Consider the following 18,577-nt stretch of genomic DNA (forward strand, 5'->3'; position numbering starts at 1 on the left):
TTTCATCGAATCTCACAGGAGAATGCGGCAGTTTTCGTTTTTCTACCTTATATTACGTGAACATCGGGTAAATCCACAGCCCGTTGAGAAGTTTGAGCGAAATCCATTCATAACTTGATATTCAAATCGAGGGAGAGCACTTGAAAAAACCCACATTTTATCAGCTAAAACGGAGCCATTTGACCACTTGAAATTAGTGTTTCCAAAGGATGCGCCACGCATGCAGATAAGCGTCGCGTATGCGTAGCGTATCTGTGCGTTAACAAATTGCGCGATCACGCAGCGCCACGATGCGTTGTTGCGCAAGCGTGTACCTCGCTGATACAACAAAGATTTTCTCTCTTTTAAAATTGCAAACACGAATGAAATAGTGAAATAAAATCCATAAAATAGCGCAGTTGGAGTTTATAAATCTGGATTTTCTTTCCTTGTATTTATAAAAAACATAACAAAGTAACAAATATCAAAAATCTCAATTTTGCAAAAAAAACAACGTCTTGAGTACACAGCCGCGTTAAGTGCCTTTGATTTGATGGCGCTATTCCAATCTCATATACCCCACCTGTGCCCTGCCAGGCACCTGTACCCCGCAGGATCTGGTCCCCATGAAACAGCCTGGCAAATCGGTTTCGAAGCAACCGCCCAAACCCCGCGGGCCAAACATATTGCGATGTATCTGCTATCTACTGAAGATAACCAGGTTTAGAAGCTTCTCATCGGGCCCCAAGATTCAGAGTGGTAATAAAACATTCGGCCTATATAGTACTAGAAAAAAAAGGAAATCCCACAATTTAAAAAAAAAAAAAAAAATGGGAAAAGAAGAAATATTATGCTTTTAGTGGGGTTTTTAGGCCATCAAAAAGGTGACTCCGACCCTGATCAAAAGATTGTATTTTTGCTAATTAAAAAAGTTCCATAGATAATTAATAAAGTAAACAAAAAAGACAAACAAATATATCAAGAGAATTAATGAAAACTAAACTATAAAAAAATACCTGAGAAGAACAAAAAAAAAAAAAAAAAAAAAAACTAGAGCGGTTCTCGGCTTTGCGGTTCTCAGCATTCAGCGGTTCTCGGTGGGTGTTTTTCGGCGCAAGGCGTCGAATGGGATGCCTCCACCATGGGGCGATTTAAATGTGTACAAATCTTATAATGCTAAAAGTCAACTAAGTGGTAAACAAACAAACATAAAAAATATGGGCAAAAAATAAGAGTCACATAAATGAGGTTGAAATAGTGTATAGGGAATTATACGACAGTCTTTACTAATTTGACTTCAGATGACCCTAGGTGACCCCAGCTGACCCAAAATGACCTTCCAAAAATTCAGCCCTCAATGTTGATGGTACCCACCAAGTTTCATGCCCATACGACAGTTTTTACTAATTTGACCTCAGATGACCCCTGGGTGACCCCAGATGACCCCAAAATAACCTTCCAAAAAATTGGCTCCAAATGTTGACTATACCCACCAAGTGTCATGCCCATACGACAGTTTTTACTAATTTGACCTCAGATGACCCCTGGGTGACCCCAGATGACCCCAAAATAACCTTCCAAAAAATTGGCTCCAAATGTTGACTATACCCACCAAGTGTCATGCCCATACGACAGTTTTTACTAATTTGACCTCAGATGACCCTGGGTGACCCCAGATGACCCCAAAATAACCTTCCAAAAATTTGGCTCCAAATGTTGACTATACCCACCAAGTGTCATGCCCATAGGATTTGAACTGTTCATATGAGACCAAATTTACAAGTTGACCTCAAATGACCTTTGACCTCAGTATATGACATTCAACCCCACCAAAAAAAAAAAAGTATCCAGGGTTTTTGACCATGACCCTCCTATCCTGTAAATGTGAAGTCAATCCGCCCATCCATGCCCGAGATACAGCATCCGGACGGACGGAAGGACGGAAGCACGGACAGTGCAAAAACAGTATGCCTCGCGGTGGAGGCATAAAAAGAAAAAAGATAGAGAGAAATGATGAAAGAAGAAACATACTTTGACAAAAAATGTATTATTACAATAAAAAATGTCACAAGAATGTAAGACTTATTATGTTTGAAAATATCCAATTTAATTTATTGATGTCCGTAATCCTCATATCATTGTACAAAAATATTATAATAAACAAAACATTTTGTTTTGCTGCTATGATTCTGATATCAAAAAGAGTTAATACAAGTACATTTTCTAGTACACATATGAACAGGTCATTGTTTGAGAATTTTCATGGAAGTTTAATATTTAAAATTTACCTAGACAGTGCATTATCGAGGGTCATTTGATAAGTTCTACATAGCCGATTTCGCCAAACTTTTGACAAACATTTAGCGATCACAAACGTTTGCTAAACGTTTACGAAAATGTTTAACAAACGTTTGGCTCCTTATCCGTTTATAAACAGTTTGACTATAAATGTTTGACAAACATTGTGATCGGCAATTGTTTGACAAATATATTTTATTAGCAATGTATATTAAATGAATTAAATAAATATTTGGCAAACAATTAATATTTGTAAAAATTGTTTGATAGTAACTTTTTTTAAACATTAATCTTACGTTTTGTCAAGAAAATCATTAAATTGATGTTTGTACATTTTCAGCAAATGAAAATTTTGACCAAAAATCGCATTTTTGATCAAAAGTCTCAATTTCTGCTAAAAATTACATTTTGAGTTTGATTAAGTTTGATTACCAAGAATCACATTTTTGATCAAAAATTAATTTTTGACCAAAAAAATCACATTTTCGCGAAAAATCACATTTTTGACCAAAAATGTAAAAAAATTATATTTTTAGCCAAAAATCATAAAATAAACGTAAATTTAAAAACGTTTGGCAAACATTTGTAAAACAAATAAAAGATGATTAGAATAAAACATTTGATAAACATTTTGCTCCATAAACATTTGACAAACGTTTCTAAAAAACGTAAAATTAGTGTGTGGCTCCTTATCCGTTTATAAACCGTTTGACTATAAACGTTTGACAATCATTTGCACAAACGATTGTCGAAAACAGCTGTGTACCTCGGCTCCGTATAACTTTAGTTTGGTAAATGGTATATCTTATTCAAATGCACAGTGGTGGCACCAGGAGTTGTTTTTCAGGGCAGGGGGAAGATGGCAAAGTGAATTTCAGGGGGGCAAAATCAACAACTTTTGCACAAAATTGCCGCAAAAAGTGAAATTCTGTGTAACTTTGGGGTTTTTGCATTAAAAGTAAGGGGGGGGGGGGCAAACTGAGGGGACAAAAACATTATATAGTAGCCCAATCTTCTAATACAAACAATTCATGAAAAAACTTTTGGGCATTTTAAAGAATAACATTAAATTTGATATTACAGACCTTTTCATCTCATATCTTTTATTTCCCCCAAAACGGTACTTTTTGTTGAAGCAAAGCATTGGTTTTTTAGGGCTTTTTTTTTTCATTTTAAATTAATTTTATATATTTTCTATATGTCGCCTTCAATTCAAACCATCTGAGGTGACCAAATGGTATTCTACAGGTAACTTTAATTATTCTTCTACTTATGCCTTTTTTGTAGTTACCTCTGCAGATTATCGCCGTTTCCGCTGCAATGAATCCCCTTTTCTGTTTGACATCAGACATCGTCAACAACAAATAAAATAAAATAATATACCAACATTTTAAGTAAGACTCAAAGTTGTATTCAAGGAAAATATAAACAGGCTTATATATTTGCAGAAGCAGAGATATGATGGTTGAGGCAGAACTTTTTGAATGACCCTTGTGTACAACAGGGGACTCTCAAATTTTCATGTGATGACACACTTAATTTAGAAAATATTTACAGGCAAAAATAAAAATCCATTGATGAAAAGTCTTGTTACACACTCAAAAAATATACAAAAATTGTGGTTTATATCTGGCATTACAGGTCATGCTGTTTTCCCATTCAAAAGTACAGGATGACTACTCATAACATTAAAAGGTCATCTTTCTCAGGCTTCCTGTCCACAAGAAGTAATGGCAGCCACAGTGCTGGCATCAATTAATTGTTTAATACAAATAAATCAATTAAGTTTTTTTTGTATCAGTAATGTTCAGTGCAATGATAGCAGGCCCGTACGCAGGGGTGGGGTGGGGGTAGGGGACAGGGGATGCAATGCACCCCCCCTCCCCCAATTTGGAAAAGTATACAAAAAGTCCCAAAATTTCAGAATTTGCGAGCGTAACAATAAAAAAAAAATCATGTTTTTACACTTTTTTGGACAAAAAGGTCCAAATTTGGGGAAGAAAGTCCACTTTTCACAAAATTCCCCCCTTGGAAAAAAAAGTCCACTTTTTCAAAATCAGCACCACCCAAATGAAATCCTGCGAATGGGCCTGAATGATAGCAGCATGACATTTTGTGTGTGTTTATTTTTTCAGATTTCTCTAGTGAATCATGTATATGGGTCCATTGTTCACGAGACAAACAGTCTTGAAAATAGTGTGTCGTGAGTATTCTGCAGAATATCAACAATTGGGAAGGTGATGGCTGTGTCCTCTACTGGGCTGTCAAAGTTTCTGGAAAGAAAATAACATAAACATTTATTTTACTACAACAAAATGGGTGCATATATATTCAGAGAAAAAAGTTTGGAATAATATTTTTTTCAATACGCTGCTTTTATCTTGTGAAGACACTCTGAAATTTTGACAAAACCAAGTGTTCCGAGTGGGCACACACAGGTTTGTTCAGGCCCGGGAGGCAGTTTGCTTGAGAAAATAGTTGCTGGCTGCCAGTTCTGTTATGGGGAAGGACTAGTGTCTGTTTTCGCAAGTGTGTCCAATGTAGAGGGAAGCCAAAATTTATACAGGCGTGTTATTTTGACCAAATTGATCTCATATTTCGTCGGGTTCCTGACATGGTGACATATCGTGAAGAATACTGTAAAGTGCATTTTCGAGAAAAAAGAGTTCGGAAAATGTTGATTTGTAATAGGGTTGTGTTGTGCTTTTGTACTAATTTTGAATTCACTGTATGAAAACTGTTTCTATGTGTTAAAAGCACCCTCTATTACGATTTTTATTTGAAATTTCAACTTTTAAAAGGGTCAAAAATGACATCAGTATGTGAAACGGGGTCAGTATGTGAAAATGCTGTACATGTAGAGAATGTATCACATAGTGGAGTACCGTATACAAAATGGTGTATCCTATAATATTGGTAGGAAAAAGTGCATCACATAGTGGCGTATTTACAACTTTCCTATGATACACTAGTTTGATTATTTAATTACTACTTAATTATCAGCTTTGGGACATGGCGTAATTTAAGAGAATGATATTTAAAACCTATTTACCAAACATTGCAAAAAACGACCAAAAATCATACATCTCTATGTGATGAACCAGACGATTTGACCATTTCAACTTAAAAAGCACAAATTTTTTCGCGCATTTGAACCATATTTGACCATTTTAGATGCAATATGACATTTTCTACCATCCAAAGAGCCAGGGGGCCAATCATGTTAACGTACCCAGGGGGCAACAAAAGGTAAATCTGGGCCCTGAACTAGACATACCTTTCAATTATCCTTCCAATACATTGCTGCATCTCATACTGGATATGCTGAGCCTGTCAATAACAAGGATTTGCAATATTTATATAATATTGAATGGCTTTGAGTGTGATACAAGAATATATTGCACGAGATAGAAAAATATTGCACGAGTCGAAGACGAGTGCAATATTTTTCTATCGAGTGCAATATATTCTTGTATCACACGAAAATAAGCCATTCAATATTATTATTATTATTTATATCAGGCTTTTGCTATGCGGTAAAATGAAAATTTAAGCTTACCTAGCCGCCGGGCCTAACCAATGTCTATTGTAATGTAAGCTTACCTTTTGACCTTCTTGTTTTCCGCTCTTTACTCTCCAAAGACAATTTCGGAATTATCATATAAAGGTTTATTTGTAGATACACTTCTAGTGCCCGTTTCTATTCATCGTTATGTATTCTTCTCCCGTGCATTATTTTCGCGAACTACCCTTCACAGCCCAAATTATATAAACCTGCACGCTAAACAATGCATTATCTAAAACCTGCACGCTAAACAATAGATTCTAGATAATACGTGCACGCTCAAATACTAGAAATACTACTTTCACATAACCATATAGTAGAGTTAGGTGACGCTTTCGACACAGAGGTCACATAACTATATAATTGTCTGTTCGATATATATACCATCAAAAAAGTACGAATATACATTCTGTGGTGTTAAAATGGTATAGTTACAAACGGTGTTCTATAATAGGGTACAATTACCGAATAGACTTGAGTCCAGTCCTCGTTTACGGAGTTTAGGGTTAGGGTTTAGGGTTGGGGTAGGGCAGTCTTGTAATAAGACTAGTAGAGTTGCACCCTATTCGGCAATCGCTCGTGCAAAGATCATTGTCATAAATTATGATTAATGACTTCAAATAAATCAAACATCAAATGAGAATAATCGAGCTTCTATTAATTAAAAAGGGCCAAAAACAGGTGGATCATAATTATACAAGATGACACCATTGCAAAATATTCAGCATTTTACAAATGAAATACATGTAGCCCTATATCTAAAATAACATAGCCGGGCCCGGGAAACACACACTAGCGCATAATATCATGATCATGCTTTATAATACCATAGGCCTTCAAACACATGTGTTTGAAGGCCTATGATAATACTGAACAAATTGTTAAATCCCAATGTCGTGTGTTTTAATATAAGTAGATTTTAAAGTTCAAATTATAGAGCTATAAAGTCCAGTTGATATTCACCGTAGTACTATAGTCGGACATCTAAATCGATCGTTTCCAGGTTAACTGGTTCAGTGCTCTAAATGATCACAACATAAAGTCAATTGGTTACAAACCATGCGTGAATAAGTTACTAAAGTATGACGTATGGCGCAATCGATACCATTGATAGCTAACTTATACAGGGATTGATTTTCTTTACCAGTTAAATGCTACGTAGCTGGTCAATGTCCTGACGGTGTTTTTAAAATGTAAGATATTTTCCTAATATTAAAACTAATATAATGAATGCAGCAATTAATATTGCCTATTGTTTTAATAGGCCTACAGGCTCATACACTATAGGTATGACGGATAATGTACTCGTGCAATTAAATGCATTCGTCAAGATAATTGCACTTGCCATGGAGTTATTGCATTTAGCTCTTGAGCCTATCGGCTCTCGAGCTAAATGCAATAACTCCACGGCGCGTGCGATTATCTTGACGAATGCATTGCACTCAGTTCATTATCCTTATCATCATTAGGCCTATATGTGAATTATTATTTCCTAAGGAAGGTGTTATCATCATCCAGAATTGCCGCGAAATAAGTTTGTGATTTTACTTGTTTATACAGTAGGCCTACGAAATCTCCTGTGAGCTGCGGTATCTGTATTGTTGTGCTGTTGTATCATGACGCGTGTTGGTAACGCTCGACGCTGAACGCGATACGCTGTACAATATTAAAAAAATATTGTATTGCATCCGGTATTCTGCAAATATTGTACAATATGCAGTTTTATTGTATCGCTCAAAAGCCTGATATAAATAATAATCTTTATTATTATATGCAACCAAACTACGACAGTAAAGTAAAGAGAGTATTTCGTGATCTTAGCATCCTCTTTTTATGACATTTTTCAGTAGATATCCATGAAAAAGCTTATTCCCAAAATTTCAGTTGATTCCGATTTTGCGTTTGAGAGTTATGCATGATTATGTGTATTACACTGCTCCATAGACAATGTGTTGTACATTTCACAATATCTTTGCTAAAATGAATTAATCTGCAAAAAAATTTTTGTACATAAACATTATGTAGCCAGAGGTTTCCAGTGATATAAAAATCTCAACTTTTTTTGAGAAAAGTGGGGGGATGATGCTGTGGATCACGAAATGCCATTTTATGAGGGCGTTTTAATATTAAAACTATGAAATAAAAGTAAGAATTGGGTCATTTCATACATGTACAAAAACATTAACTCTAACAAGGACCATGCTTTTTTGCTATCTGAAGACAAAGAATTAACAAAAAATGATAGACGATGAACAAAAAGAGTCACTTGGTTACCCCAGGAATTGACCCTGGGACCCCTTGTGTGTCAAGCACGAGATCATCACACTCTAGCCATGGGGATTTCATTGGCCCGGCCAGTAATTGTGTGTGAATATAATGACTTGTGGTGATTGCATCGTGGCAACATGTGGTATGCATGCATGCGCAGTGGTTTATCGTGTAAGATGTTGTAAGATTTTGGGTGTAAATCGTGAAATACACAGTAAATATGCCAGTAATATGGAACTAAGAAAACTGGCCAACATCACCATCATCATGCATACCATGTGCCGCCATGACGCAATCACCCTAAGTCATATATACAAACGAAATTGCTGGCCGGGCCAGCAAAACCACCATTGCTAGAGTTTAGTGATCTCATGCTTGGCACTTGAGGGGTCCAGGTCAATTCCTGGGGTACCAAGTGACTTTTTTGTTCATCTTCTATCCTTTTTCATTCATTATTTGTCTTCCGATAGCAAAAAAGCTTGGTCCGTGTTAGGGTTATTACACTTGTAAGATGCTGTAGCTATCCCATGTTATAAATAAATAAAATAAATTTCGGTATTTATCATAGTGTCTTGCCACAGACCACGGAGTGTTTAAAGCACTGTAATTTCGCTGCCATGGTGAATCATCACAATCAGATCGCATCAACTAGGCATTATGCAGCCGGAATAGCGCAAACCTATCCGCACTTGGATTGTAACATCCACCATTTATCTGTGCAGCTTCCAAAATTCCATTGGGTGAAGGAAGTTTTTGTTAACCAAACAACTAATCACCATTTTTTTTAAATCAGCTAGGAGGAGATCCAAAACCTGCGAGAGCGAGCATGGAATCGGGATAAACCAAGTGCACATAAGTCCTTGGGCCGCACCGGGGCTTGAATTTGGGACCTCAGTGGTGCAAAGCAAGGGAACTACCGATGCGCTAAAATCACCCTCCCAGTAAGTCTGCATCCATTATAGTAAGTCTGCATCCATTCATAAGTTTGTGATCCATTTATTGTTTATGTAATAATTGTAATTAATCATGGCAATTTATCCCAATAAATAATAATATCATTGTCCTGGGCATGCCTTATAAAGACATGATAGAGTGTCTACGCTCTACCAGTCCAACCTCTTTGGTATTATACCATAAAACCTTGTTTACAAGCATAGAGTGCTTTTGTTGAAAGCCAATTAATCCAAGCACCATCCATCGACAAAATTATAACATTATGAAGTTTGAGCAAATACATTACCGATACAAGCATATACAAACAAGTACTATTGTAAGACCAATCTATTGTATTGGCATATTTACAACTGTTTCATATTAGCTTTTATCAAAAACACTCTAAATACTTATAGACGAGGTTTGATGAGGTATATCGTTATGATTTTGGTAGAATGCTGAAAAGAGATTCATCTCTTTGTTAAATTCATGTTCAGGGGTGGCATACATGGTGTTTTGCCCCGCCGTCTCATCCATGTCCTATGATTCAAGAGTATAACTTGAATTTAACGAAGAGAAGAATTTGGCACTTTGCCAAACTCAAAATAATATAACCCGAATTGATTAACTCAACTCACCTCTAGAGGGCCTAGGTTCCCCAGTCTAACAGCACTAGCCATAATAGTTCTTAATGCATTATACATGTACACCTCCAAACAGTCATTTAATGTAATGTTAACATATGCACACAGACAACCAAACATTAATGCATGATGACCTTTGACCCTGTCCTCATTGATGAGAACCTGTAATGCAAAAAGGTACACATATGATAAATATCTGTGGCAGTTTAATATTGCCACAAAATTAATTATTGGTCCTGTCACAGATGTTATTTAATAATAGGGTTTTAGGGTTATTAGGCTAGAATATTAAAACTAGGAGATTTGCTGTCAAAAATTGTGGAAGGTCAGGTTTAATTTGGATAGTGGGGTGCAGTTTGAGTAACAGCATGACAAATCAGGCATCAACTATATTGATATAAGGGGCGTTGGCACTTATTAAAGCAGTTTCTTGTCATGCAAATGAGACAGTTTACGCTCCGGTAGCTTTCACCATATGCTTTCACACTGAAATTTCGGGCTTGCCTTTTGTTATTTCCCTATTTCACGTGCTCAAGGACATCTCTTTACAGATGAATGAGTATGAAAAGAACGGTCCGCACAATTATATGGTGCGGAGAAAATATCAAATTAGTTGACTCAAGAAATGTAATGTGATGGGGTCTTCAAATGCTTGATTGCATATATTGCAAATAAATCTCCTCCACTTTTAAGACAAATATTCCTGGAAATTTGTACCTTCCCCAGTCTTTGAGAGATGGCTGGTTAACTTTGAAGATGGGGCAGATACAAACTTCCAGGAGTTTATGAGATTATGATCAAATCAAAGGTCATGACCGGATGTTAGTCTCAGTCTCACCGATGAGAGCCATCAAATGGAGATGGAGAACCATCTCAAAATTCCGAGGTAGTAATAATTCTTGTGTTTGGATCAAAAGTTTTAAACTTTAATTAAGAAAATAGAAGGTGCATGACAAACTAATCCAGAGATACACTTTTTTGTCAGCATTGCTGAGTAAGTACTCTTTGGTTCTTATCTCTTTGGTCTAGTCCCTACACCTGTTCCAGCATTTGCACTAAGTACCCCCCCCCCCTACCTGGGTGAGTGGGGTCCACTCTTAGTCACTACACCCATTCCAGCATACCTTGAGTTGCTTAATCCTACCATCTGGAAATGCTTCACTTGAAGTAGATATCAGAGATTTACCCTGAGAAAGGAAAATAAAAAAAATTGTTACAGTAATATATCGAGGTTCAGAACGCAGTAACTCACTATGACCAGCTCTCACAAAATGAGCATTAAGTTAGCTCCTTGCTTTGGTCTTCAAAAATCAATATCAATATATTGAATTTTGTCATGATTATGTGCCCTGGTGACTTTATGCTCAAATTTTGTGGGAGCAGGTGATTGTGAATTGAGGGTTTCTGGCTCTCAACCCTGGATATGTGACCTGCTATCACGAAATGAGCGTAAAGTCGCAAGTTGGTAGTTTTGAAACACACTGGCTACTGCATTGACCAGTATTCTTTGTTTCACATGCACCTGTTCAAGCCAGAAGTAGGTCTGTATGTCCTTTGTGAATGAAGGCCCCGGGTGCAGGCCATTCACAAAAGGACAAACTACTGGCTTGTACAGGTGCTTGACAAACAAAGATCATGAACTCATCAGCCAGAATGTCTTGAAACTACCAACTTGCGACTTTACATGTATTCATTTCATTATAGCAGGTCACATAATGCTACATATAATATCAGTAATAAAGATTTCCATTTTGCTATCTTTATAACTTTACACACAAGTTTTCTATGATCAAATTGACATTCTTTGTTGTTTGATGGAGAGGTTGAGCAAAATATTTGCACTAAATGTCTCTGAATTGTCCTTAGGATAATACATGTACATTCTCATGGGCTTTTACATGTATAGCCCGGTGACTTGACTGCTTGAATGTATACATGTACTTTCACTAATGCATCATGGGAAGGTATGATGTACTATTTGTTAGCAGAGTGCAATATTATGAGGCCTGTCGAGTGCAGATCCGTTGGAACACGCTTTTCAATACGGAATAAATGCTAACCTCACCGTGACATCATCCAAGCAGCAAAGTTCATTTCCCATTGAAAAAGTGTTATACGACAGATCTGCAGTCGACCATTCTGCTATCATAAGTGCAGTAGAATGTAATAGCTGCCTTTTGTAAAACACCTATTGTTTGCAACACAATCGCCTCATCATGCCCATTGTAAAGTGTTGATGTCCTCTATACCTTCCTGATGGCCACTAAGTTAACCCCAAGATATCACCTTTACATGTACATATAGTTGGGTGTTTTTTCTAGTGTTATTGGTTAAAAGTAACAACATGATTGAAATATTGCAAATGGCAGCTATTGCATTCTACTGCACTGCCAATGTATTGTCTAGTCTAATTCCTCACCTGTTGTATGCTAGCTCTCTTTGCCACATGGTTGTTCAAACAAGCTTCACACAATTTATCAAGAGCCTCAATCTCTGACATCGCACAATTATTCAGATAAGCTGCTTTTACAAAGGGAATACTTGAAGACCCTGGAATGAGTTCAAAGGTTATTCACAGTCAATGTATATTCATAACCTCATTAATATACACAGTAAGTGCAATCCAATCACAGATAATAACTAAATACGGGGACGCAAATGCAGGTCATTGAAAAAGTATAATGACCGCGTCTCGTGACGTAGCTAAAAGTACGCTCTACAATGACCATGTTACACGGATGCTGGCCGAAATATTTGGACATCGCATGATTGCATGCTAGTGTGATTGGTCGCTAGCGGCATTTCCTTAATAAGCTATTCGATTTTTTACAGGGAAAACGACAGATAAAGTTAAAGATGACGGTTATGAATGAGGTTAATGACTTTGCATCAGTTATTTTTCAGGTATTGTGAAATATCCCTCGGTTCCAAAGCACAATGTTTAGATATTTCACAATACCCGAAAAATAACTGATGCAAAGTCATTAACCTCAAAGATCAACACTCACGCCGAGGATTTGGATTTTAATAGTGATAAACTTACATTTTGTTTCATTACGAAATCAATACAGACAGCAAAATGCTGTGCATGCTAGCCATAGGCTTAATTCAACATAAAAAGTCCCAAGATTTCAGATATTTTTTCAAAATATCAAGAGCTATCTTAAGAACCACTGAAACAATACTAGGCTTGTTTGTACTCATTTTAATGCATTTTAAAATGTACAATTCTGAAATTAGTTAATTTTTAATAAAAAATTAGAACTTGTCATTTGCAGTCGACACCCCTGTACACATACTGAACAAAAACAAATACATTAAAACACAAGCAGCCAATATCTGCACCTGTTAGCTCAATTGTTGCAATTGGTTGACAAATAAAAAAGTGGTGATCGAGAACCCAAGGAAGAAACAAAATCAATGATTTAATCAATGGAAAGCACAGCACCACACAGCGTCATCATCCCTATATCTTTGTGTCAAAAATTGCAGTGATAGTTTACATGATATGAGATACCACAGAGCCTGCCGTAGAGTTTCTATTCTACGATTTGCGCATGATCAGTACCACATATGCTGTTGCCATTATAGAAAATTCGATTTGTTGTCAGGTAAAACGCAGGTTTTGTTTCCAATACACTAACTCGAAAAGCAATACACTAATTAGCGGGGCCTTGCTGTTTGCTGTGGATATATTTTACTGCATTTTATAAGTAAAGATTTTGAAATCAAAAGTAAAAATTGTGATATATTCAACTGTTTGAGAAATGAATTATATTAAAGGAACCCGTGTAAGATCCAGGTGCTGTATCTATAATACAATGTACATTATCAACTTTCTTTATCTGCGTCAATAATAGAATATCGATTTCAATCGAATTGAATACATGTCTCCATTTTGAGTTTGTACTACACCACTGAGCGATCAAGCGATCGATTTCTAGCCAATCAGACAGGCCTCCTTTTCTTGCATTCGGTGAAATATCAATCGCCCGTCGCTCACCAACGGAGTATTAAGTTTATATTTATAACACTGGGTGTCGACACTGTGCACCAGTTCTCTTGTTTGAGACCGTCTTGCGTACAAATCAACTTTTGAATTTGCATCTTCCTTGGGATTTTGGATCAGTGTGTCTTTATTTCTTGACCAATTTCAACAAATGAGGACTCTGAGCTAAAAGATGCAGCTATTTACTGCTGGTTCTTATCATGTACGAGGGGGTATCAAAAAGTTTTAGAAATCGCCCAGAAGTGAAAGAGCTTTATCAATGAAATTTTGTCAGTGCAATCACTGGGCCTTATGTACAGTATGGTGCAAAATGGTCTCATAAAAATGTTTACCATTTTTGCATCATAGTGTACATAAGGACCAGTGATTGCACTGACAAAAATTTCATTGATATAGCTCTTTCACTTCTGGGCGATTTCTAAAATTTTTGATACTCCCTCGTAAACCTATCACCTTACCTACATTCTCCATGGCTGATAACACAAACTCTTTAAATCTGACCATATTAGTAATATGACCCTTTTTCAAAGCTGCCTCATAACCCATGCTATGTGAGAAACCACCAGTAGGAAAACCTGTAATATGGAAAACAAGAGAACATCATTAATTGATCTCGTACACTGGTATGTAATGTGTCGTTTGTACTGTCACCCTTGACTGCTCATATCCATATCAAGTACCAGACTTGAGTCCTGTTTATTCGGGACAGTCTGTATAGCTCAATGGTAGAGTTTTTACTCTGGTATATCTGCCTATGCATGTTAAGTTTCCATTTGTAATAAATTCATGTTTAAATGTGCTAGTGTGTGATGCGTAATTCTTCTTTCCCCTGTATATCGATATAATAAAAGAATAACGACTAAGCATCAGTAATTTGATCTCGTGCGCTAGTTTGTAATGTTTGAATGTTTCCATGTTCCAGTGTATGATGCGTAAGCCTCTTTCTCTGTTTTTAAGAGACACATAGTTAAAACAAATCTAATACAAGTCTAAATTAATTTGTCTATTTGAGTCATTTTGCCCCAGCTCATTTGTGTTAAGAAAATATCAGACAGTGGCATACTGGCATAGATTTCTTTCTCGAGGGATGGCGTTGGAATTTTTTTTTGAAGTATTGTAAATCTAGCACCTTTTGGCGACAGAATAAGTTTTTGGTGATTGCGTCATCGCAGACCCTGAGATTCATGCATGCCCAGCGGTTTTCATTGTGGTGTTTTGTTGTATTATGGGTCATATAAGCTTCAATCTGGGAAAATGTTATTTAACCCTAACACTGCCCCTTCCCATTGCTATCGGAAGTTAAAGAACAAACGAAAAAGGAGAGAATATAGCTACCCCCGGATTTGACGCCCTGCATGCCGAGCACATGATCACCGACCGGTAGCAAAATAACACAGGTTACGCTGGTCCGGGCAGCAATTCCGTGAGCATATGACACTAAGGGTGATTGGGTCATCGCAGACCCTGGAATTCATGCATGCGTAGTGGTTTTCATTCTGGTATTTATGGGTGTTAGGGTTGATACAAGTCTGAATTAATTTGTGTATTCTAGTCATTTTGCCCCAGCTCGTTTGTGTAAAGAAAATAGCAAACAGTGGTATAGCTTTCTTTTTGGCATTGGAGGGATAGGGTTGGAAATAATTTTTGAAGTAGTAAATTCAGCACCTTTTGCCGACCGAATAAGTTTATGGTCCAAATGTGTGTGAAACACGCAAAATATTGTCACTTTTGAAGCTAAAATGGCCAAATAAGAGGTTAATTTGGTCAGAAACCCACATACAGGCAACAATATTGGGGGGGGCAGTGGCATGTGCAAGGGGGGGAGCAGGGGGCCACGACCCCCACTTTTGTTGGTCATTCGGGGGAAAGCAGTCATTTCCCCTGAAATGACTGATTTTGCCCGCACCGTCAGTCACTCAGTCTCCTAATCAGACTCGATTCGGAGCACTTTCAATGTGCTGTGCACGCCACTGGGGGGGTGATTGAATTTGTATGGACCATCCCCCTAACAAAATATTGGGTGGATTTAACCACCTATCTAGTGAAAATAACATTTTGCGGAGAATAAAATTAATTTTCTTTTTCACAAAACTTACAATATGTGACCCGATTTATATAGTCCACTCAGACCAAACATTATAGCCATGCAGATATATGTTCATACCTGGCATATATCTGCCATGCAAGTTTAACTCACTTCATAATGCACATATCAAATGCAACCCTGGCCCCTGGGCACCTGGGGATGGCTGGGTCATGGGCCATGGATTTTGGATTACTGGTTGGAAAACCCCGAATAAGCTACGACACAATCCCGGCTCTCAGTGGTAAAGTCGATCCCCACCCAAAGTTTTGGCCGACGTCAATTCTTATACCAGTCCCGGCTCTCCCCAAGACAAATTTTGAGTCAAATCCCGGGTCACATGATGTCAAGTCCCGGACCATCCACGGATACCCAGGGGCCGAGGCTGGAATTGACAAGTGCATAACCCTCGTTTGCTATGGAGATGTAATAAAAATGTTTAAATAAATGACTTTAGCCTGAGTGGACTGGATCGGGCCACATTGTCTTTTATAACCATCACACAAAAGTTGAAAGACATGCTCTACCTGAATCAGCAATTTGTAATAGTGTGAGCATTGATGACATATTCGCTGGTCTTGATATCCCTTGTCGTTGGATGTCTTCAACTGTCATGTTGTTCTCTACCGGTACCTTGTCAGATCCAGATGTTGATGAAGCCATTGCTGGACCCGTCCTTCTGGTTACATTGGTTTATTTCAAACAGTCACTGGATCTGTGGAGACACGCTTGGGTCCTGATGTGTGATCATTTATGGGTCAGTACACTACACATGGCCTGATGACTGATACAATTTATGGTTCTGTAATTAAAACGACATGAATACTGCACTATTAAAAGGGCATTTCGTGATCCACAGCATCATCCCCCAACTTTTCTCAAAAAAAAGTTGAGATTTTTATATCGCTGGAAACGCTGGCTACGGCGGGGGGTACTTGAATTATTTTTTGACGGGTATGTGCGACCCGAGCTGTCGAACCCTTACGGTACTCATTAAAGGGTAATTTTGGACCCACGACGCCACATGGTCATGCGTCATATTAAAGTTGGGACCGGCCCTTTCGCTAACACATGGGATATTTTGAAAATTTATCAGTAAATGACAAGTATTATGGAAAATGTGATATCATACACATCACTGAAAGTGGAATAGTGTTACTCCCCCTCCAAATTTAGGTGTCCCAACTCATAGCGCATGACCATATCTAAGCAAGGACAAGCAAGCTGTATGAATCATGTTTATTTTAAGCTTACCTGAAGTTCGCTGACATTCAAACTGCAAACAAATGAATGTGATGACTGTGCCGTGAGTGTTCAGTGACAGCGTATAATATCGGGATCAGAGGCCAGGATCAGGATTGGTTAATGCAATTTTAATACGCAGGCCAGGAAGCTGGAAGGTTATAGATCAAAATCCAACCCTGTCCGATATTCGACATTCATTTGGTTCCCCGCATCCTCATCTTGTTTAGTGTAGTATAAGGGCGCACACCACCAAATTAACCCACGTTAAACAAGAATTTTCTTTTAAAAAAGAGATCTGCGATATTTAGGTTTGAGGGTTTACCTTGGTCCTGAATAAATTCCCCGAATACAAAATTCATGTATAATTTTATATATATATTTAATGTATCTTGCTTAGGCAAAATAAAAAATAAAACATGTTTCACGTCCCTTCCCGCTTCCTTTTTTGAGGTTTCTTCATTTTTATTTTTTGAAATTCAACTTTTCAAAAAATCTGTCTTGGAAGTAGAGATGCTTTCTGTAGCCTTGCCAATATACAAGAAACACTTTTTATAAGGTTTTGTGATAGTTAGAGGGGGCCTATCTCTCAGAACAAGAAATAAAAAGAGGCCTCCTCCTTTTTCCAGGGATTATTGTATATGCTAAAATAGCTCTATAGGCTAGGCCTAATTATGGGTATTTACACCGATTTTGCGATAAAAAATAAAAAGCCCCCTCTTCCTCCTTTTTTTCAAAAACCCGGACGTGAAACACGTTTTTTTATATTTTACTTGGCCTTATATTCTTAAATCTTAATCACGCATTACTATGTTGTATCATTGCATTTCGTGATCCACAGCATCATCTAGTAGGCCTAGTCTACCCACTTTTCTCCAAAAAAGTTGAGATTTTTATACCACTGGAAACCTCTGGCTACATAATGTTTATGTTTATACTTGCAGATTTTTTAGCAAAGATATCGTGAAATTTGAATTTCGTTCTGGTATAGGTCTACCAGAACAAAATTACAACACTGTCTATGGAACGCAAAGTCGGAATCAACTGAAATTTTGGGAATAAGCTTTTTTCGTGGATATCTAATGAAAAATGTCATAAAAAGAGGATGCTAGGATCACGAAAATACTCCTTTAGGCCTAATGAGAATACGCAGAAAAGAAGAGGCACTGCAAAGTGACTTTAAATGCAAATACGCACAATGTAGGCCTACATTTGTTGTAGCCCAAATCAGGAATTTTCCTGTCCGAATACACCCGCAGAAGCAACATTTTGGCGTATTGATTACCTGCATGCCTCACTTTAAAAATAAGATCAGTCATGAACGATTATCATTTTACGCATCGTTATTTGGTTATGAAAAGGCGGCTTCAAAAAATCGATATTGGAAGGGGTTTAGGCTATCATGGGAGAGATTATTTAACATTGATATTCTACCAGAATAAATCCATTTTAAAGAGCCAAATAAGCAGCCATCTATCAAGAATGACAAGAGGAACGTGAAAAAATAACACCAAATATATGAGAGCATGCACCACAATAAAGAATTACTTTAAAAT

General features: G+C 37.3%; 1 protein-coding gene across 1 annotated transcript; it reads right to left on the reverse strand.

Annotated features, from left to right (window-relative positions):
• Positions 1-3,478: 3,478 nt before the first annotated feature.
• On the reverse strand, positions 3,479-17,258 carry LOC140157431 (uncharacterized). Its single transcript, XM_072180631.1, has 8 exons — positions 17,034-17,258; positions 16,307-16,581; positions 14,155-14,271; positions 12,107-12,237; positions 10,812-10,874; positions 9,682-9,849; positions 5,555-5,607; positions 3,479-4,550 (listed from the first exon to the last, which is right to left on the reverse strand). Exons 2-8 carry the CDS (start codon positions 16,440-16,442, stop codon positions 4,448-4,450), a joined length of 771 nt encoding a protein of 256 aa, XP_072036732.1. The 5' UTR covers positions 16,443-16,581; positions 17,034-17,258; the 3' UTR covers positions 3,479-4,447.
• Positions 17,259-18,577: the final 1,319 nt, after the last annotated feature.

This window comes from Amphiura filiformis, chromosome 7 (assembly GCF_039555335.1).
Source record: "Amphiura filiformis chromosome 7, Afil_fr2py, whole genome shotgun sequence".
Taxonomy (NCBI): domain Eukaryota; kingdom Metazoa; phylum Echinodermata; class Ophiuroidea; order Amphilepidida; family Amphiuridae; genus Amphiura; species Amphiura filiformis.